We start from the raw sequence: 22,932 nt of genomic DNA on the forward strand, positions 1-22,932 counted from the left end.
TGAGGGAAAGACGGAACACTCGGAGAATGGGGGGTGCAGCTGTCCCCGTACCCCATGGGAAGTGACACACTATGTCTGGTAAGTGTTGATCCAAGTTGCACCAGGCAATCAGGTCACAATGAACCACAAGTTGGGATCTCAGCATCTCCCTGGAAATGAAACATGTCTGGTGCATGATGCTATGAGTCCCATCACACAATCCAGTCACAATGAATTAAAAGTTGGGTTTGCCGTACTTTCCTGGAAATGAGGCACAATGTCTGGTGCACGATGAAACAAGTTGCACCGGACAATCTGGTCATAATAAACCCCCAATCGGGTTCGCCGTACCTCCCTGGAATGAGACACAACATCTAATGCGCAATGATATGAGTCGCACCAGACAATCCAGTTACAATCACCCGCAGTCAGGTCCACCGTACCTCCCTGGAATGAGGCAAAACATTTGATGCATGATCATAAGAGTCGCACCAGACAATCCGGTCCCACACACACAGCTGCAAGTTCAGTAGTGCCACACGAGGTAGAATGAGGCGCCACTATGGATATGCCCTTCCTCCGAGGGTCGCAACCTGTGAATCAGACACCGCATGCAGTCAGCATGTCGCACGAGTGAGAGGCGGCACAGACAAAGAAGCGTGCCATGCTAAGTCCCGCAACTGGTGGTTCTGCTCACCACCGAGACACTTGTGTGTGCTGAAACCCACGATGCAGGGTTACACACCTTAGATGTGGGCACGATTTGGGTGCTCCATACAAGGCAATCCTGTCTCCAGGCACAATATTCAATTCCACACTCACACCGCGCTGCCGTCAGGATCCAGCAGATGAAGTACACACATGAGAGGGCTATAAGCTGTCCCATTTCAATCAAGAGGTCTTTCAATTCACCTTTCGGCACCAGCCTAGTTATGCAAAGCACAGGTGGTCCGGCAGTCTCTCGACCCACATCCAATTGCTCTCAGAAGTGTTCCTCTGCCCAGTCACTTACTCTCACCACCCACAGTGGGGAAGTGCCCAGAGTCCTAAGGCCACATAAAGAGAATTAGCAAAACCCATGAGAAAAAAAGCAAGAAGGTTAGGGAAACACTACCTCAAAAGTTTAAGGGCCAACAGGAGTGAAGAGAATGTAACACAGAATGTAAAAAGGATTACATTCCTGTGACACCTCTGAGAAATGAAGCCAGAAACAGCTCCTCTCTGGAATGCATAAAGTACGTAGTACAAGTCATCTAGCCCTTGGGATACTGGTGGACTAAAGGCACTCAGCCTAGTAGCTCCTGTAACCAGGGGCCTAACAAACAACCCCACAGCCCCGGCGGTGTGGGGGGTCCCCAGTGTCCAGTACATGAAGGGGGCCCCTCAGCTCATCTGTAGAGAGGTGAGAGAGAGGCTTGCTCTAAAGCAGCCTGCTCTGAGCTCCTCGCACTGCTGACCCAGGACTGAAGAGAAAAAAAGTATCAACTTACATTGTTTCTCTTCAGTCAGAGCCAGGCCCGGAAAAAGGATGGGGGTTGGGGCCCCAGAGAGAGCATTCCCCACAAGGCACTGCCTCTGAGAAGGGAGGAGGCAGCACAGAGCTGACAGGGGCAGGAGAAGGATTGCAGCTCCAGGAACAGGACCAGGTGGGACGCATTGGAAGGTAAGCAAGCATTGGAAATGCAATAGGCCTCGCATTTGTTTGAGTTGGAGTGTCTCCCTGGATGACACAGAGTGCTTCCTCAGTGGCCTGCAGTGTCCCCGATGCTGACAGTGAACATGGAAACATTCCCAGGTCTCCACAGAAGAGATTTTAAAAAAATGTCTCAAGAATGTTTGAAAATGGATGTACGTGTAGAAAATGACAGAGAGTACTTTTTTTAATAGTTCAATATACCGCAAGCTCGCCCTCAAGGTATTGGAGTGCTTTACATGAGCACCAGTTACATTACACAAGGCCACACTTATTTTTTAAGCACGGGGATATTAAGTGATTTGCCAAGAATCACAGGATGTTGAAGTAACGCTGAGACTTGAGCATGATCCCCCAGTTCTAAAGCCAGCATCTCTGGCTGTTATGCCACATTTCATTTGTATCAGTGGTCTTCCCAGTTGCAAAGGAAGGGAGAACATGTCGGTGGTTGTTGCACATTTTTGAGCGACATTTGAGACCAAGTGCAAAACTATCTGGAGCCTTCAGCAAAATTCTGTTTTTTATTTTTGCTACCTCCTTGGAACAAATTGGTAATATTTGATGCTTTTGGTGTCAATTTGGCACTGTCTGGTGTTGGCACCCTGGGCACCTGCGTAGTATTATTGACTCGCTTTATCATCAGCCCATTATTTACTTTTAGACTCTGGCCATGGGCGTACGTACCAATGGTGCAGCATGTGCAGTGGCATTGTGGCCTAGGAATGGGAGGGGCACACTGACTATAGCTGTCTTTCACTATACAACCAGGAGCTAGGGGGCCATTTTCACCTCCTTAAATGAGGACGCGTGAGGCTCGTGCTACGCCACTGACTCCAGCTTAACTGAAAAACTCACATTTTAGGGGCCTCCAAAGTACTATAGAGTTGGGGAAAGTCATTCACAGGTTCCACAGCACAGAACCTTCATTTTCTTTTTATTTAAATACATTTTAGGTATTCAGTTTCTGCCCATGCTGTGCACTTTTTATTTTATGTTTGTTTTCCTATGAATTCTATTTCTTGTTAGTCACATTGGTAATATTTTTTATTGAAGAATCCAATAAAGAGCATGTTATAAATTGGTACTTAAAGTCTAATGAAGCATAGAATAAGCCCCCAGAACAGCAACAAAATGCCAACAATAATAGAGATATATTCAGGGAAATAAATGGGACTGGAGTGTAGCAAACTATTACCAGAGTCATATGGGAGAGAGTAGGACACACATAAGAAGGGAAGGACATTGTGGGCCAGAAGGGGAGAATCCATGTAAGATGTCATATCTATTAAGCGTTGGCAAAGCCAATAGGTCTGACGTTGGTTGGAGGACTATTGGCTGTGCCAAAGTATGTTTCTTTTGCTGTATTTTATTTTGACTTTATTGTTCCAAGATGGCTTATGGAGGCTGAGAGAAGAAAGACATGAAGAAATCATTGATATACGAAAAGGTGTAAATACAGTGGGTGGACAGTGGTATATGAGAGACATTGAAACACTACAGGGTGTAAATACAGCGAGCGGACAGTTGTGTGTGAGAGACAATGAAATACTACAGGGTGTAAATACAGTAGGTGGACAGTGGTGTATGAGAGACAATGAAATACTACAGGGTGTAAATACAGTAGGTGGACAGCGGTGTATGAGAGATGATGAAATACTACAGGGTGTAAATACAGCGGGTGGACGGTTGTGCATGAGAGACAATGAAATACAGGGTGTAAATACTGTAGGTGGACAGTGGTGTATGAGAGACAATGAAATACTATAAGGTGTAAATATAGTAGGTGGAGTGTAAATACAGTGGGTGGACAGTGGTTTACGAGAGACATTGAAATATTACAGGGTGTAAATACAGAGTGTGGACAGTTGTGTATGAGAGGCAATTAAATACTACAGGATGTAAATACCGTGGGTGGACAGCGGTGTATGAGAGACAATGAAATACAGGGTGTAAATACTGTAGGTGGACAGTGGTGAATATGAGACAATGAAACACTAAAGGGTGTAAATAGTGTAGGTGGACAGTGGTGTATGAGAGACAATGAAATACTAAAGGGTGTAAATACCGTAGGTGGACAGTGGTGTATGAGAGCTAATGAAATACTCAAGGGTGTAAATACAGTGGATGGACAGTGGTGGATAAGAGACAATGAAACACAGGGTGTAAATACTGTAGGAGGACAGTGGTGAATGAGAGACAATGAAATACTAAAGGGTGTAAATACCGTAGGTGGACAGTGGTGTATGAGTGCCAATGAAATACTCAAGGGTGTAAATACAGTGGGTGGGCAGTTGTGAATAAGAGACAATGAAATACAGGGTGTAAATACTGTATGTGGACAGTGGTGTATGAGAGATAATGAAATACAGGGTGTAAATACTGTAGGTGGAGAGTGGTGAATAAGAGACAATGAAATACGTGGTGTAAATACTGTAGGTGGACAGTGGTGTATGAGAGACAATGAAATACAGGGTGTAAATACAGTAGGTGGACAGCGGTGAATGAGAGACAATGAAATACTACAGGGTGTAAATACAGTGGGTAGACAGTGGTGTATGAGAGACAATGAAATACTACAGGGTGTAAATACAGTGGGTGGACAGTTGTGTATGAGAGACAATGAAATACTACAGGGTGTAAATACAGAGGGTGGACAGTGGTGTATGAGAGACAATGAAATACTACAGGGTGTAAATACAGTAGGTAGACAGTGGTGTATGAGAGACAATGAAATACTACAGGGTGTAAATACAGTAGGTGGACAGTGGTGTATGAGAGACAATGAAATACTGCAGGGTGTAAATACAGTGGGTGGACAGCGGTGTATGAGAGACAATGAAATACAGGGTGTAAATACAGTAGGTGGACAGTTTTGAATAAGAGACAATGAAATACTACAGGGCGTAAATAAGGTTGCACGACATAGACCATGAATTAACACAGGACAGGGAGTAAACACAGTGGGCTCTGAAGTCGTGACCCTCAGCTCTCCTGCAGAGAACTGTATGCCAGTGCCTCATAGCTAATTACAGACCTCGCATCACGCATATAGGTCACGCTATTTTTATTCCCTAAATTTCTTCCCATACTTTCCTAAATAAGTAACCATTCCAGGATGGTTGATATGCATTTGACCTGTGCAAGGGTACAGGGGACAGATTGGTGTCCTTGGGTACTTTGGAAAGGGCTTTGATGAGAGTGGGTGGACTGTTAGAGACAAACAAGGAAGCCGTTCATATCTTGTTCTCTCTTTTCCATAGTGCTTGCGACATGCCTTTGTGTAGAAAAAGAAATCACTAGGTAAAGAGGGGAGATTGTCACAGCCACTAGTGAGATTCTACAGAGCTACCCCATTTCAACACCAGCAATGTTCCATGATTGTGTACTTGATAAATAAAATAACATGACATAATGTTGGCCCTGCCATAATGATGGTACATATCGGCCCAATGTGCTCACCCATGGTATAATGGTGCCCAAACAGTGTAAAATGCGGGCCTTGGCATAATAGTGGTAATTCCTGTCTGATTGCGTGGTGGTGTACAGCCCTCATACTAGCTTCGGCATAATGGTGGTAATTCTTGGCATCAGATTGGCGCATATGACATGCAACTATGACACATAGATATTCAAGGCAGAATCTATCCATGTGTTGAAGTGGTACATGACAATAATTGAACTTTTTCACAAAAAAGATAACTTATTGATTTAGGGAATTTAAATTATTTTTCAAGAATGCAAAGCTAGTATTTAACAGCAAAACGTGTCTGCTTTTATAAACTGACAAGCTGATGTTTTGGAGACAAATGACTGAATTTATCTAAAGCTGAATTTGAGTGGTTAAAGGGCCCACTTTGGAAGGCCAGCCTCGAACACTTCTTTTTCACTTTGGTGTGCTTGCTGCACTCACTTGCTCCTTCAACTTGGATCTCAGCTTTTCGTTCCACTACTTTTAGGATCCACCAGTCGCCACTGGTGCATGCGCAGCAGGCCCCTGACCTGAGAGCTCCTGACTGAATCCAGTGCGTAGGGGGCCCCCTCCATGTTCTTTGCAGGGGGGGGCCCTCAAGTTTCGTTACACCACTGCCTGTAACAGTGCTACTGTAGCTTGGAAGCAGTGATAACCATGTAACCCTATGGTTGGTCCGTGCAGAAGAGAGAAAGAGACTTTTAAGAGAAATCAGAGTGAGGTGAGGTATGAGTTGGCTTGATTTATGGCATTGGGTGGGTGGGTCAGGTAGTGAATACACTTTTAATTCATGATTATTTTTCAATGCATAGGAAAACGTCCTACCTAAGGTCAGTAGCGGCTGGTAGGGATCCGGGGCGGCGGGGCGGGCGTGGGGGAAGATAAAGAAAACTTACCGCCTCACTTCTCTCTGTGTAGTCCCACTGCTCCAGATGGAAGAGGAAGCAGTTAGGCTCCCCTGACCAATCAAAATGCTGCAATGCAACATTGTGATTTGTCTGAGCGCCATGTTTCAGCACTCATATGGGGAATGGGGGCCTGTGCATTTTCTCCATGCAGGATGTAATGCAGCCTGTATGAAGAACTTGCAAAGTGCGCGCAACAGTTTGGCCGGCCCAAGAGGGCCGGTCAAACATTAATGTGCAATTTACAGAGTGCCACTACTCCTTCCCCCGCTCTGAAAGCAGAGCAGCCCCACCCTGCAAAGACGCAGGAACAAATTAGATGATAATAATGTCCAGTTGTCATTTTATTTTTCCTTCCGGAGGAGCTGCCACTTCCTAGGGTGCTGTTCTAGTGGGTAATGGAATGCAAAGTGGGTTACAGGGGAAGCATGGCACACGGTTTCTGATTTATTACTCTGTTAATGTTTTCTCTCAGAAATATAAAAACGGAATGAATTAAAACAAAATGGATGATTTCGAAATACATGGTGATAAATGGTAAAAGTCTGTCTAAATAAGGAGGTGGGATGCTGTACAATCAACGTTCCATACACTGACAGGTTTTGCACACAGTTGCTATGGATGCTACCAACTTATCAATTTTCTTTGGGATAACAGTGCCAGTCCTAAAGCGGAGCTCGCAGCAGTGGTGCTGAAACAATTTTCAGCGTGGGGTTGTAGCCATCAATGTAACATCACTGAAGTCATAGGGATTTTGAAAAATCGAAGCATCACACCAAAAAACAAGTGTAGCAAATTGGCCACCTCCATCTCCAGCAGGAGAGCGGTGAGGGTGTAGTTTGTAGCCAGTGGTTAATTTTGGAGCACACAATCGCAAATATTTTTACATAAGAATGGTGTGGTAATGAACTTTCATTTTCCATCAAAATGCCACTAAATTAGCAGAGATATCTGTTGTATTGGTAAAAATCTATGGCTAGTGCACAAACGATAATGTTTGTAGAAATCAGACTTCAGTAAATATTTATAAATTTCTGCATCACCAAGTAAAGTGTCTTCATTTTTCTATTCTAATAAAATATTTATTTCCATAACTATCCAAAATTACAAACAATGTGCCTCGTTTGTGCTTTCCTAACTGCTTGTATATTTTTAAATATTTGAACAGTTAATTTATAGGTATTTACATTTTGTTCTGTTAGAAGAAAGATGGTATCCTATAGCGCTTCACATTCCCTGATCCTAGCAAGATTGTCACATAGTTAAATTTACAAAGGTTCTCTCACTTTGCAGTCGGAGAAAGAAAAGTAAGTAAACAGCAATGTCCAAGTTAAAAGAATAAGAGCACTTTGCCACAGACGTACCCTGACATTTGACCTCTGTCTTCGAAGGCGCAGCAAATGTGACAATATACATTTTTTTTTTAAAGACACCTTTATTATTCATTCAAATTTTGAACTAGAGCATGGCTATTTGGGAGGTAGGGGTGGAGTGCTACCGCACCCACTCACAGCTACATCAAGCGTCAATGAGTCGCAGCCTTGACCATTCAAGTGAATTGGATACAACCTTTGAGAAATTAGTGTCATGATTAGTGAAGCTGCACCCTTACCATGCAAAAACAGTCTACTCCACTGTCTGGTTCTCTTCAACATTGCTTTGGAGAGGAGTGATGTAACAAAACAAGTAAATGCTCCCCAACTAAACAGTGCTCGCAATGCTTTTGGTGCCGCAAATAAGTTATTTGGTTGAAATAGCAAACTACTTGACTGTGCTGGCCCTCTGTTGACGGGCCCAACCTGTAGCTGGCATAAAAAATTGATGGATGGTTTCCACAGATCCACCAGCACATTACAAACATTGAGTAAGTGTAGCATGTGTTCTGGACCCTACAAAGTCTCATACAAACATACCATTACTTTCCATAAAACATTAGCATAACTACACCAACTTACAAGTAGGGTACATATTAAAAAGGAGACATTGACAAACTGGTATTTGGCAAGTGAGAGAGCACAGTGAAAATTCCCAACCACAGAGTAAAAATACGTAATTAGCTCATACCTGTTGGAGACGAAGAAGTAGTTGCAGCAACGGCAGTCGAAATATTTTTTACCAATGCTGTCCCCGTCTTATTGTCTCTACCTAAAACAAAGATTAATGACAGTAATGAATCATGTCTTCACATGTGATCAGGACCATTTCGTTGAAAATTTGAATAGCTAAAGCGCAAAATCAATCTTTGAATATTAAAAAAATTAGAATGAATTTCAAAGTAGTGCAAATATTTAAAAAAAAACCTTGTGCACACCATACGGAGAATAGTTTCTTTTGTGCAAGCCTGTCACATTTCTGAAAAAATATTCCAGATTCTAGATGTCTAAAATATGAGAAAAAACACACTTACGCTTTCTATCAAACTGTTTTTCACTGGCGGTCCTGCCATCATTTTGCTGTGTTTCTTTTTCTATTTGTTCCGAAAAAGTTCAGCTCCTACGGCGGTATGAGTCTTTTTATGGACGGAAAAACCTTTTTGCGACTTTACAGAAAGCCTTAAATTACTGGGATCTTAAATGAATGCAATTGGTGTAGTAATTTAATGGAAGCAGTCATATTCGTTAAATGAACCCTTACAAACGAAATGGGTTACTTTGATTTTAAGGGCTAGAGCAAGTATGGAAGTATCACTTCTTCCTGACAAGTAATGGGATCACGACCATTGTTTTGACCACAGAAACAGAATATTTTTCACTGCAAAACAGCTTCTTTTGAAAGGATATTTTGATTCTTTTATGATATCAATATGGTTAGTCGATAAACTAAAATACCTGTATTTCTGGAGTCCAGCAGCCACATTCAATGAATGAAAGCTCTTGTGTTGTATTTGACCCTAAAGTCTGGTCAAAATATCCGGTCTGCATGGCAATTATTTATAGTGCATCAGAGACATTTGAAGAAGGCCCAGGCACCACAATTGTCTAAGTCAATCTGGTGCTACAATCTTTGTTTTTGACCTCTGTAGTTTTACTATTACCATTGATAAACGTGTGTTCCGCGGAAAGGCTTAGACAAATTGTGTTGACCAACTGATCAAAGAGCATTGCCTACTGAGCTCGGTTCTGGTGCCCTGGAACTACAGGTTCTGTGTTTGTTTGTTTTTTGAGCCATGGCTAATAGATTTAATGATGGAGTACTCCACTCTGCAAAAACACCCTCTACATCTTTGATGTTTAATACTCATTTGTGATTTTCCATGTGACGTCAACTGAGGAAATTGGTCTCTTGATTCTGTATTCCTGGCATATGAATCATAGAGAGTGATAAGTCAGTCAGTCAAAAAGCTTTATTTCGATACAAATTGTATCATAAAAGCATTGAAATACATATATATAGGATACAATATATCAGAAAGGGAGGCAGAACTTCTTGACACCAATGTACAAAATATAACAAATTGGGGAATGTGCATTAAAAGTCAATTTAAAATGTATTCGTTAAAAATGTTACATTTCATGATAAAAAAAGCAATTTTGCTGGGCCATTTGTGCAAAAATAATTTTTTTAAAAAAGATTCATTGTGGCAAGTATAGGAATTTAGCCCTAATGTTCCAAGACCACCCAAAGAATTTTGCCACACCACAAACTAACACTGGACTGGTATCGGAACACAATATTCTAAGAGCAACCCGGTAGTTCGGCGTGCCCAGCAATCGACATACAGGTCCCAACCATCGACTTCTTGGTTTTTTGTAGGCTGGGCATTCGAACATTATGTGCGCCGTATTTTCTACCAACCCGCTGCAGCTCAAGCAAGTTGACGGAGTTTGATGGGGTGGCTTCCATTTGCTAGTGCGCTCGCGGGTTGGCAGAATATCAAGTCTAAATTGGATATACAGCGATCTGTCTCTGGGGATCTGTACAAAATCCAGGTACGGCTCAAAGCTGACAGCCTGTTTATGTAGATAGAAAGCTTCAGTCAGGCTACCTGGATTAGGGTTGTTAAACTCCTGGGTATCTATCCAGGTCCAATAGGCTTTCTTCAGGACTGCCTTGTCAAAGGTACACCTTGCTCCCAAACTTCTCTGAGGCCTAGCAGCAAAAGAGACTTCTTAATATAACAAAGCCAGCTTATTTTGTGGGACCCCGGAGAGTTCATTACTTCTTTTAGGCCCTCTGTGTATTTCGCTAGCTCTGGAGTACGCCATAATCGGGCCCAAAAGAGCAGGGGACGTAGTCTTGCCATGTCTTTAATCGTACATCTACCCAGATCTCTTAAAAGAGGTTTTAAAGGGGTTCCCCTTGGGAGTGAGACCAATACTCTCATAAATTTATTTTCAGACCTGGAGATGTCCTCGAGATTGTCGAAGCCCCAAAGTTCGGCACCATACAGTGCCGAACTAACAGATTTAGCCTGGTAAATCACCAATGTGGGAGCGATTGGTCTGCTATGCGAGATGCGATGTTCTTTACTGATTGTTCCCGCTGCCCGTTTGTGATTTAACAGCATCTTATCAATGTGGGGCCTCCAACTTAATCTATCGGAGATTCTTATACCGAGATAATCAAATGTTTTGACAAACTCCAAAGGTGCACCATCAAGCTTAAGATGGTTTTCGTGAATTAAATGAGAGGTGCTTGGTCTTTAGGGTGTTGATACTCAAGCCTCTTTGATTACAGAACAGGTGAAATCTGTCCAGAAGTTTTTGCAGCCCTGCCGGGGTTTTGGAAATTAGCAAGGTGTCATCAGCAAATAATTGTGTTGGGATTCTGTCGCCAGCCAGTGTCGGAGCATCGGCAGGAATATCTTGTAAGAACTTCACCACCCCATTTACAAATAAAGAAAAAAGGGTGGGGGCCAGTACACAACCCTGTCGAATTTCCCTGTTTACAGGGATCTTTGCAGTCTTCTGGGCCTGGGTGCCCCACCTCACCTGGCATAATTGCCTTCGTGTAATCGAACCAAAATGTCAAGGACGGGGGAGGGCACACCCATATCCATCAAGACCTGCCATAAACGAGCTCGAGGAACCAGATCAAAGGCGGTCTTGAGATCTATGAACGCCAAATGAAGGCTACCCTTACCAATCAGAACCACCTTCCAGTATAGAAGGAGAAGTCTGAAGACCTGATCGATGGTGCTTATATTTGGTCTGAATCCTGCTTGGTAGTGGGAGAGGATATTGTTCTCGTTGACCCACAACAGGATTCTTTCCAGCAAGACCCTACCAGCAATCTTCTGGCCAGCGTCAATGAGGCTGATGGGACGGTAGTTGGCAGGGTCCTCCCTGGAACCCTTTTTGAATATTGGGATCACCTCGGCTCCTTTCCAAGATTCTGGGATAGGGGACCCCTTAAGAAGTGCATTAATAAAGATGGCAAAGTACTTTGCCCAACGTTTGGGGTCCGATCTATACAAGTCACCGGGGAGACCATCGGGTCCGGGGGCCTTTGCTGGAACTATCTTGCTGATGGCAATCTCAACTTCTGTCTCTGTGAAAGGGTCATATCCCTCAGAGCTGGGAGTTGCCATCGCAGTATGTGCAACAAACCGGGGGCTTTGAGCGTCCTCCCCAGAGTAAAGACTCGCAAAATGATCAAACCACTCTTGGTTCGTAATGTGGTTTAGGATTACATCAGGGTCACAACCTCTTGAGTATCTACAGAGATTCCAGAAAGCATTTCCGTCCTTGGTCAGGCTTGCAGCCTTGAGAGCCAACCATCGGGATTCGTCCCAGGCTTGCTTGGCTCCCAACACTGCCTTTCTATATTCTTTCCTTGCAGATTGTACCCGGTTACAATCGCGATTTTTGACGGCAAGTATTAAGTTGTTCTTTTTTTTCCTACACTCGATGTTGTACCAAGAATCAGGGGTTTTATGCTTAATGGGATTTCTAGGAGAGATGGATACCCAGAAAAGAGACCCAATCGTCTCAACTGTATCTATATAGACGTTCCCAGCCCTAAGGTGCCCATCTATATAATCACTTAGTCCCTGGAGTTCCGGGATTTTGTTTAATAAAATCTCCTTGATGGTCAAAAGTTTTTGGTCATCAGAGGAGATTTTAAGCCATTTGAGATGTCTCTTGGAGTTTGATGGAATGACTGCCTTAGTGGACATAATAGGACTGGTGCCAGAGTTTGATGGATCAAGGCACCAAGGGCTCTTCATAGTCAAGCACAGGGGATTATGATCGCTGTCAACAGTGGGAGTTATGACCAAATCCACTACTTTGTGCCATAATCTACGATCGATCAGGATATAGTCGATTCGAGAGGAGCTAGACACTCTGTTAAAAGTAGTAGCACCTTGGACGTCGGATGGCAATCGACTGTTAGCGGCTCTTAGGCCGTGTTCCAGTGTTAACGCGTTCAATTGGATTGCCACTTGGGTCCATTTCTTAATTGGAGGTATTGATAAAGATGGTATGCCCCACTGTGCATCCTCAGCCTCTCCAATAGATCTTCAGAGGCCAAAGGTTCATAGGTGCAATTCATGTCACCTGCTACCAGGATGAGAGAATCGGGTGGACAAGAAGAGAGAGCATCTCCCAAAATTCTAAAAATCGGTGTCTTGGAATCCCCACGGGTGCCTCGGATGTAAACATTAAAAAGCTTGATGACATGCCCACCTTTTGCCCCTCTCAGGGATAAATGAATCACATCTGGTGATATGATAGAGAGCTGGGAAACCCTACAAGTGAGTGCAATGTTCACCCATATTATGAGTCCTCCTGAGGGGCGCCCTCGCCCGGTAGATGTTGCTGGGACACAGAAACAGGTATAAGCAGATTTGTGCAATGGGGCCAAACTCCAGGTCTCTTGGAAGATACATATATCGTAAAGATCAATATAATGGTTCCAATCCGGAAGTGAGAGTTTATCTCTCAGGCCGGCAATATTCCATGAGATTATTTTAATATTGGGGTTTGGTGTGTGGAGCGATGGAGTGGGCAAATCAAATAATACGGATTCAGTCTCTTTTTCACCATGATTATGAGGGATAATATTGGTGGCTGGGCAGTATGTCAATTCTGCAACGGCATTAGAAGGGCCACTGATCAATGTAAGCAGTTTTTTAGGTGAGTTAGTGGGAGTTGTTAGTCAATCAATATTATCAAGAGTGGACTTATCAGCTTTCATTAGACCTAGTGTCCCACCCCTTGACCTAGTTGGTTTAGTAAGGGTCGGGGGGAGCGACTAAATTGTATGGAGGACGAATCTGGAGAGGATGATCTGAGTGATAAAAGTCCCTCTGCAACTGGATAGCTAACCAGGGTGAGCTCAATGGTGTCTGTGTTATTGTCGGCCGATCGTCGTCTATGGGCCCTAATTATATCTTCTCTTATCAACAATCGGCAACCCCTGGTGTGAAAAATCCAGTGAGTAACCTTGTTTTTTAATGATTCTTCGTCCTCACGCCCATTTGCCTTAGGGACACGAACCATAAAAACCGTAGGATCATCTTTAGCTTGGGGGGTTTGGGTTTTATAATGCAGTTGAGATAGGGGGAAAACAGGGGCTCTATGAGGCGAGTTGGTCAGTCGGGGATTATTAGAAGAGCTGGAGGGCACTCGAGGCTTCGTTGGAAGATTGCCAGGAGTAGCCCCAGCTCTGGATGGTGGTTTTAGGTCGTTCCTGCTGTGGGGAAGTAGGACAGCAAGAAAGGTCATATTGCTTTCTGGGGTTAAGTGAGTTACTTGGGTCAAGTTAGAAATTGGATGGGGAGAGGGGTTACCAATGTGGGTATTCGGAAGAGAAAGATGTTCTTTTTTGACAATAGACATCAGCTCCAAAACTACTTTCCTCAGGTCAGTGATTTCTTGCCTTAATAGATCAATATTGTCAAGAATTTGCCCTACACCAATTACCCCCCATCAGGTTTCTCTCGATGTTCCCTTTCTATGTCCTTCGAGACCCCATTTTGTTTGTCTAGATCTGTGGGTAAATTAGATGGTACAAACAGTTCGGGGTTGTCAGCCAGTGCCGCATAGCGGTTGTTACAAACAATGACAATGGGGTCGAGAGGGACAGGATTCGCAACGACAGCAGTAAGAACTGGGGCGTCCAGAATTGCTAGCGCGTTACTCATATCACTCAGCCAGTCATCGGTTTCAATAGGTGGTTGGTGTGAAGGATCTTTACAAAATATTTGCGGAATTGTGACAGTGCCAGCATGGCTTTTACTCATAGACACATTCCTTGGGGGTAAATCGAGGGAAGCATTTTCTAGAATTAGCTCACAATCGTTGACCAATGTGTCTATGCGATCCAATGTGGTAACAGGTGATGGTTATTTCGAAATCCTCCTAGCCTTCTTCCTTTTAGCAACCACTCCACTGCAAGTTGTAATCCCTCCATTGGCATCAAGCAATTTTCTCTTGCCCATCATGAAAGTAACTAGTGAGGGGAGTAGGGTGAAAGTAAGGTAATATCAAATCAAGAAGAATATTACATAAAAAGAATTTAAAAAACAATGTCAATGGTGTCCCCCAGAAACAACGTTGTAGTACCTCTGTTCACGCCTGTGAGTTCCTCTGGGTGGGGGCCGTGTACACAGTCACAGATGCAGAGGACGAAAGGGGGGTAGCCCGACCCGGCCTCCTCCGGTCTCGGACGGCCACAGACGGCCCTCCCTTTGCCCGGGCTTCATCCGGCACGACTCACGCGCGATCCCGCGACGCGGAGCCTGTCGGGGATTTGTAGTGCCTCCGGGCGCAGGAACAGCAGTGCAGGAGAGCGAAGCAGGCTGGGAGTTGTAGTCTCCCTCCACTCGGCAGCCGCTGGATGACCTGTTGCGGCGGCGGGAGGGAGGACAGTGATGGCGGCAACATGTGGGTAAGTTCCTCCCAGGACAGCGCAGCGCCTGCTCCACCTAGCATGTCGGGGATTTGTAGCGCCTCCGGGCGCGGGAACAGCAGTGCAGGAGAGCGAAGCAGGCTGGGAGTTGTAGTCTCCCTCCACTCAGCGCCCGCTGGATGACCTGTTGCGGCGGCGGACGGGAGGACAGTGATGGCGGCAACACACGGGTAAGTTCCTCCCTGGACAGCGCAGCGCCCGCTCCACCTAGCCTGTCGGGGATTTGTAGCGCCTCCGGGCGTGGGAACAGCGGTGCAGGAGAGCGAAGCAGGCTGGGAGTTGTAGTCTCCCTCCACTCGGCGTCCGCTGGATGACCTGTTGCGGCGGCGGGAGGGAGGACAGTGATGGCGGCAACACGCGGGTAAGTTCCTCCCATGACATTGCAACTCCCGCTCCACCTAGCCTGTCGGGGATTTGTAGCGCCTCCGGGCGCGGGAACAGCGGTGCAGGAGAGCGAAGCAGGCTGGGAGTTGTAGTCTCCCTCCACTCGACGGCCGCTGGATGACCTGTTGCGGCGGCGGGAGGGAGGACAGTGATGGCGGCAACACGCGGGTAAGTTCCTCCCAGGACAGCGTGATAAATATATGGCCTAAGGCTATTTCCACATGGCTTAAGCACACAAGCAGAACTGTCTTGATCTTGTTCCTCCCTGTTTGATGGTATAGTGCATGGCGGTGGTGTCACCTGTTTGTATGTTTATGTCCTTTGATGAAGGAGACAGAAAAAATGGTTGAATGCTAACTGCACTGCCTGCAGTTCCAGCAGATTGTTCTGATTCTTTGTCTCTCTGTTTGTCCATAGACCATATATTTTCAGATGAGTCCCCCCCACCCCATCCATTCTGACAAAGAGACATTTGTGACTATGGTCTGTGCTGTGTTATTCTTTTGAAAAACTCCCACTAGTAAATTCTGATTTTTGCACCACCATGCTAGAGAGTTCAGTGGATATATATTGTGAGATGTATGGAGTCTTCCCAATTGTCTCTTTTCAGAGACCACATCAAGGCACTACTGAAGAAGTCTCATGGACAGCTTGCATTTGGAACAAGGAATATGCTTGATGACATGAATCCTAGGAGTGATGCAATTTGCCAAGCTGTAGTACTGCTAGTAAGTCTAAGTTCCACATTTTTCTTTTAAATAGATAATATAGATAATATTTGCTCCTCCAAAGATAGGAGCAATGATTTCTTCATGTACCTTTCAACTTCATAAGATCAAGAAAATCAGGAAATATTTTACCTATGAAGCCTTTTATCTAGATAATAATGGCATTAGTGATGTATCGCACTGACTATGAAAATTCCCTCTATTTAGGATTGCCAAAAGGATTGAATCAGAGGCTGCAGACAGTACAAAACCAGGCAGTTAGGCTGGTCTGGCGTTAGCCAAGATATTGCATACTAAGCCATTGATGAGAAAGCTGCACTGGCTCCCAGTTGCCCAGCAGACCATCTGCAAAACTGATTGTATTATTTTTAAATCACTTAATGGGAAAAGGCCCATTTTTGTGTCTTCCAAAGTTCAAAGCTCCATCCCAAAACATAATCTCAGACCAGCCCACCACAACTTGTTACCTGTCCCTAACTTAAAAAGAAGAGGTTGGGTGGCGCCAGATTTTCTGTGATCGTACCCCATCTTTGGAACTCTCTTACGTCTGATATATTATCTATAATATCACCAGATCTGCTATTTCTTTAAGAAGTACTGGTGGTCACGGTTCCAAAGGAGAGCCTGACCTGGCTTCGTTTATGAGCTTTTTTACTATTTCCGATGAAACGGGGGAAAAAGTAAGCAGAGTGCTTTTATCAAGGTCGGGACGGTTCACTGGAGCTGTAAAACAGGGCCCTAAGCCATCCTTAAAGGCTTTAAAAATGTCCAGAACTTTAGATTTGAACGTTGCAGCAATATCATTGCAGAACTTTTGGTTGCCCTTCTTTTCTGTCTTATAGGGTAAAGTAAGTTTGTTTATTACCGAAAATAATTCCTTAGAGGAATTATTGGCTGTTTTAATCTGATTTGTGAAGTAATTCCTTTTTTCTGATATAAGTACATTTTTGTAATTCACTAAAACCAACTATATGCTTTCTTTTCCGGCTCGTGATAGTTTGTTCGCCAATGACGTTCCATTCGGCGACAGTTTTGTTTTTCTTTCCAAAGTGTTTCTGAAAAACAGGGTGCAGAAGGGGTATTTCTATTTCTGGATACTGTTTTTGTGGGTACCGAGGCATGAACTGCATCAAGAATCCAGTTAGTGTGATTGGTGACCGCTAAGTCCACATGGCCCTGAAGTTGAGGTGGTGAGCTCTCCAGGTGGGTGCGAAGGATTGTTTTGTCCACTTTACTCAATGCTTTACAAGAAGAAACAGGTGGCTTAGTAGTGCCCACCTGTCCTGCCGTGGTGCATGGAAGACTGAACTTGATTAGTGAGTGGTCTGATATTTTTCAATGCATTACAAAGTGTCCTACCAAAGGTGCTGTACTGGTGGGTATTGGAATGCAAAGTGTGTTACAGGGTATGCATGGCACATGGTTTACGGATTTATTACCATGTTAATGTTTTCTCTACCAAATGCAAAACGGAATGAATTCAAACAAACATGATAATTTCAAAATACACGTGATGAATGGTAAAAGTCTGACCAAATAATGAGGTGGGATGGTGTATAATCAATGTTCCTTCCATAAACTGACTGCTTTTGCACAGTTGCTATAGATGTTACCAACTTATCAATTTTCTTTGGGATAACAGTGCCAGTCATAAAGCGGAGCTCACAGCAGTGGTGCTGGAACAATTTTCAGCGTGGGGTTGTAGCCATCAATGCAACATCATTGAAGGCATAGGGATTTTGAAAAATCAAAGCATCACACAAAAAACAAGTGTAGCAAATTAACCACCTACATCTCCTGCAGGAGAGTGGTAAGGGTGTGGTATGCAGCCAGTGGTGCTTTTTGGAGCACACAGTCGCAAATGTTTTTCATCAAAATGCCATTAAATTAGCAGAGACATCAGTTGTATTGGTAAAAATATATCAACATAGTGCACATATGATCATGTTTGTAGAAATCACACTTCAGTAAATATTTATCATTTCTGCATCACCAAGTTGTGTCTTAATTTTTTTTTATTCCAATAAAATCTTTGTTTCCATACCTATTCGAAATTACATAAAAAAGTGCTTCGTATGTGCATTCTTACCTGCTGATATATTTCTAAATATTTGTACAGTTCATTTATAAGTATTTACAGTCAGAGAAAGAAAAGTAAGTTGACAGCAATGTACAAGTTAGAAGAATAAGCAGCAATTTGCAGTAGATATACCCTGACATTTGACCTCTGTCTTTGACGCACATCAAATCTGACAAGATAAAACCAAAATTTAAAGGCACCTTTATTGATCATTCACCTTGTGGGGGGGGACTGTCAGCTACTTCAAGCGCCAATGAGTCACAGCCTTGTTGACCAACTGAACATCAAAGCAAATGACCATTTGAATTCATTGGAAACAACATTTGAGAAATTATGGTCACGATTAGTGGAGAAACGGTCTACTTCACTGTCTGGTGAGAGGAGTGATGTAACAAAACAAGTCAATGCTCCCCAACTAAACAGTGCTCGCAATGCTTTTGGTGCTGCAAATAAATTATTTGGTTGACATAGCAACCTACTTGACTGTGCTGGACCTCTGTTGACAGGAATCCATCATGCGTTGTCTACCATTAGACAACGTCCCTCTGGGCGCTGCGTAGTTTTATCGCGTTAACGAGTTTGGAAAGATGTATATAAAAGTAAAACAATGAAGTTGATACTGGTCTCGTCCCAGAGTTTGCAACAAAACTTTATTAATATTCCATCATTTGAACAAAGAGAAACATCATCCTGATGCGGTTAAGCTCCTTTTAATTGTGATCCCAATGCATTTCGGGCACACTGGGCCCTTCATCAGAGGAATCTTCTGAGTTTGCATGCAGTTAGTACCGAGTCTGCATCAGGCCCAACCTGTAGCTGACATGAAAGATTGATGGAGGGTATCTACAGATCCACCACCACATTACCATCATTGAGTCAGAGTAGCATATATTCTGAACCTTACAAAGTCTCATAAAAACATTATTTTCCATTCAAAATTAGCATATCGTATGTGGCATGTGAGAGAGCACAGTGAAAATGCCCACCACATAGTAAAAATCATAATTAGCTCATACCTGTTGGAGACGAAGAAGTAGTTGCAGCAACGGCAGTCGGAATATTTTTGACCAATGCTGACCCCGCCTTACTGTCTCTACCTAAAACAAAGATCAGTGACAGCAATGAATCATGTCTTCACATGTGATCAGGACCATTTCTTTGAAAATTAGAATAGCTAAAGCACAAAATCATTCTTTAAAATTTAAAAAATGAGACTGAATTTTAAAGTGGTGCAAATATTTTTTAAAAATACATCGCGCACACCATAAGGAGAATAGTTTCTTTTGCACCAGCCTGTCACATTTTGGAAAAAATATTCCAGCTCCTAGATTTTTTCAGGATAAAATAAAAAAGATATATACCATATTTTCCAGCCCTCCCTGCCCTAGTGACCTCCGATCTACGGACGTGCTCCCATATCATCCAGAACACGTGCTGAAGGAATTTCCCGCTATGAGGTTGGACAAGTTGACAAATCTTTTCACAAATAAAATCAGGCTCCCCTCTAGAGCCGGCCCCCCCATATATCCTTCACAAAGTAGAGGCAAAACAGAACTGATGCTCATAGGCAACCACTCAAGCATGGACCTTAACAAGATATGGCCCAAGTGCCTAGGTTCTCCTTCAACACCTAAAACCAAGATGAAGAGTTTGGGTGTCTGGCTAAACAACTCTTTTAAGTTGACCACCAAGCGGTGAGGGTGACAGTGGCCTGCTTCGGCACACTTAGACTTCTTCGTAAAGTCCTCCCGCTCCTTTCAATGGCTGAAAAAAAGAATCCTGATTCAGGCCTTTGGTCCTGTCACAATTAGACTATGTAAATGTATGTGTCTTGTAAAGCGCACTGCTGCCCTGAGGCGTCCTGGCGCTGTAGACCACTGGGGAACCCGTCCTGGCTATCCCTGTGAGATGGTCCCTCCAAGATGAAACCAGGTATCCCCGGCGAATGTGGGGGGCCGTTGTGGAGATGAGGCAAGCTAATGCCCAGAGTTGCCGAGTGTGATCCCTTGTTAGAGTAGGCACCGAGGCGAGAATTATCGAGTCCGCTGGCCCTGGTCCACGACCCTGCCGCGTCGGGAATTGAACCCTGGTCCCGGGCCGTCCTCTGCTTCCGGGTCTGCTGCCTCTAACCAGTGAGCCACACCACTCCATTATGACTATGGCAACTCCCTCTACTTGGGGGCTCTCAAAGCTACTCTAAGGAAGCTCCAAGTAGCTCAGAACTGCGCTGCCAGAATGCTTCTTGAGATCTCAAAAACCAAATCAGCCAAGCCAGCTTTAAGAACTCTACACTGGCTGCCAATCCCAGAAAGAGTTAAATTTAAGGCCCATTGCATCGCTCATAAAACCATGTGGGGAATGGGCCCGGCTATCAACAAATCCTTTATCACTCCATATCGCCCCAAGAAGGACTTGCGGTCGGCCATTCTTAATCTGGCAGTAGTTCCAAAAATAAGGAGGACAAGAAGTGGAGGAAGATTCTTTACCTATAATGTTTCCTAAACTTTAAAAAACGTGACTATTCCTACAATCAGCACTTTAATCCTCATTTGCTTCTGTTCAGTCGCTCCTACATACCACCCAGACTGGGTTCCGTCCTAAGCACGGAATGGAGACTGCTCTTCTGGCTGTGGTCGAGGACTCCAAACAAATTTTAGATCGAGGAGGAACAGTCGCCATCATCCTCCTTGATCTAAGTTCAGCATTCGACACAGTCAACCTTACCATCTTAGTGGGGAGACTCGGGAGGCTATGGATCTAAGATGAGGCGATCTCCTGGATACAATCTTACCTAGATTATAGAACTTTTCAGGTTTTCTCAGGGGACGCAACATCTAGGAGAATAGAGCTCAGCTGTGGAGTCCCGCAGGAATCCTCGTTGAGCCCCACACTATTCAATGTGTATATGTGGCCACTTGCTAATATCATTCTACCTTACAGGATTATATCATTACCTACGCGGATGACACACAGCTGGTCATAACTCTTAATGGGCCCCGTAATTTTCCCTCTGATTTTGAAACATGTTTGGAGAATGTTGCGTCTTGGATGGAGCACTCAAACTCAATGGAGGCAAAACAGAACTGATGCTCATAGGCAACCACTCAAGCATGGACCTTAACATGATATGGCCCAAGTGCCTAGGTTCTCCTTCAACACCTAAAACCAAGATGAAGAGTTTGGGTGTCTGGCTAAACAACTCTTTTAAGTTGACCACCAAGCGGTGAGGGTGACAGGGGCCTGCTTCGGCACACTTAGACTTCTTCGTAAAGTCCTCCCGCTCCTTTCAATGGCTGAAAAAAGAATCCTGATTCAGGCCTTTGGTCCTGTCACAATTGGACTATGTAAATGTATGTGTCTTGTAAAGCGCACTGCTGCCCTGAGGCGTCCTGGCACTGTAGACCACTGGAGAACCCGTCCTGGCTATCCCTTTGAGATGGTCCCTCCTGGGTATCTCCAAGATGAAACCAGGTATCCCCGGCGAATGTGGGGTGCCGTTGTGGAGATGAGGCAAGCTAATGCCCAGAGTTGCCGAGTGTGATCCATGGTTAGAGTAGGCACCGAGGCGAGAATTATCGAGTCCGCTGGCCCTGGTCCACGACCCTGCCGCGTCAGGAATTGAACCCTGGTCCCGGGCCGTCCTCTGCTTCCGGGTCTGCTGCCTCTAACCAGTGAGCCACACCACTCCATTATGACTATGGCAACTCCCTCTACTTGGGGGCTCTCAAAGCTCTCAAAGCTACTCTAAGGAAGCTCCAAGTAGCTCAGAACTGCGCTGCCAGAATGCTTCTTGAGATCTCAAAAACCAAATCAGCCAAGCCAGCTTTAAGAACTCTACACTGGCTGCCAATCCCAGAAAGAGTTAAATTTAAGGCCCATTGCATCGCTCATAAAACCATGTGGGGAATGGGCCCGGCTATCAACAAATCCTTTATTACTCCATATCGCCCCAAGAAGGACTTGCGGTCGGCCATTCTGAATCTGGCAGTAGTTCCAAAAATAAGGAGGACAAGAAGTGGAGGAAGATTCTTTACCTATAATGTTTCCTAAACTTTAAAAAACGTGACTATTCCTACAATCAGCACTTTAATCCTCATTTGCTTCTGTTCAGTCGCTTGCGCTGGGATGCCTAAGGGTAGCTACTTGCTCTACAAATGTTTAATAATAATAGTAGATGTCCAACATGTGAGAAAAAATACACTTACGCTTTCTTTCAAACTGTTTTTCAGTGGCGGATCTGCCATCATTTTGCTGCTTCTCTTTTTCTATTTGTTCCTAAAACGAAATACGCAATATTTAGAAAGTTAAACTAAACTTGGAAAAAATAGGCCTAGCTTAACTGTAAAAATAATATGCTAGATAGCTAAATTTCTTGCGTTTTTTTCTTTATTAGTCCACCATAAATAACGCCTATTATTAGCGACGGAGGCCAGTTGAAGTTGTAAGCGGCACTGCATAAGTGCACTAATTAACTTACGAATTAATTACCATATCAAAACACGGCGTAGCTACACAGACAAATGTCCCTTTGTGGATTGCACTTACAAATCTGTTATTACAAAGTCATTAACTTTATTGGCTCCTGGGCATTCTATCAAATTATCCTGCATAACAGAGGTGGCAGTATAAAGATGTCTGCCAATGCCATCCCATCATAGAGTACACCAGACTTTCATTCACTATTCATTTATTATTGTCTATCAGCGCTAAAAATGAAAACGACTAGCCTCCAATATAGTGGAAAAAAGAAATGCCATTTACATCTGCCAGTGCTTACTTCCTATCATAATATTTTTAATTCACCAATTTACACTATGTCCCATGAAGTGCAACGTTTA

At 44.0% G+C, this 22,932-nt stretch overlaps 1 protein-coding gene across 1 annotated transcript in view; it reads right to left on the minus strand.

The window, feature by feature from the left end:
• The window catches only part of PPP4R4 (protein phosphatase 4 regulatory subunit 4), a 2,085,322-nt gene that overhangs the window by 278,674 nt on the left and 1,783,716 nt on the right, over positions 1-22,932 (minus strand). The window contains exons 20-22 of the mRNA XM_085626471.1: positions 22,300-22,369; positions 19,111-19,191; positions 8,111-8,191 (exon numbers count right to left, since the gene is read on the minus strand). Of these exons, the coding sequence (XP_085482597.1) occupies positions 8,111-8,191; positions 19,111-19,191; positions 22,300-22,369 (232 nt within the window). The remainder of the gene's footprint in view (positions 1-8,110; positions 8,192-19,110; positions 19,192-22,299; positions 22,370-22,932) is intronic.

The sequence above is a fragment of the Triturus cristatus genome, chromosome 9 (assembly GCF_964204655.1).
Source record: "Triturus cristatus chromosome 9, aTriCri1.1, whole genome shotgun sequence".
In the NCBI taxonomy this organism is placed as follows: domain Eukaryota; kingdom Metazoa; phylum Chordata; class Amphibia; order Caudata; family Salamandridae; genus Triturus; species Triturus cristatus.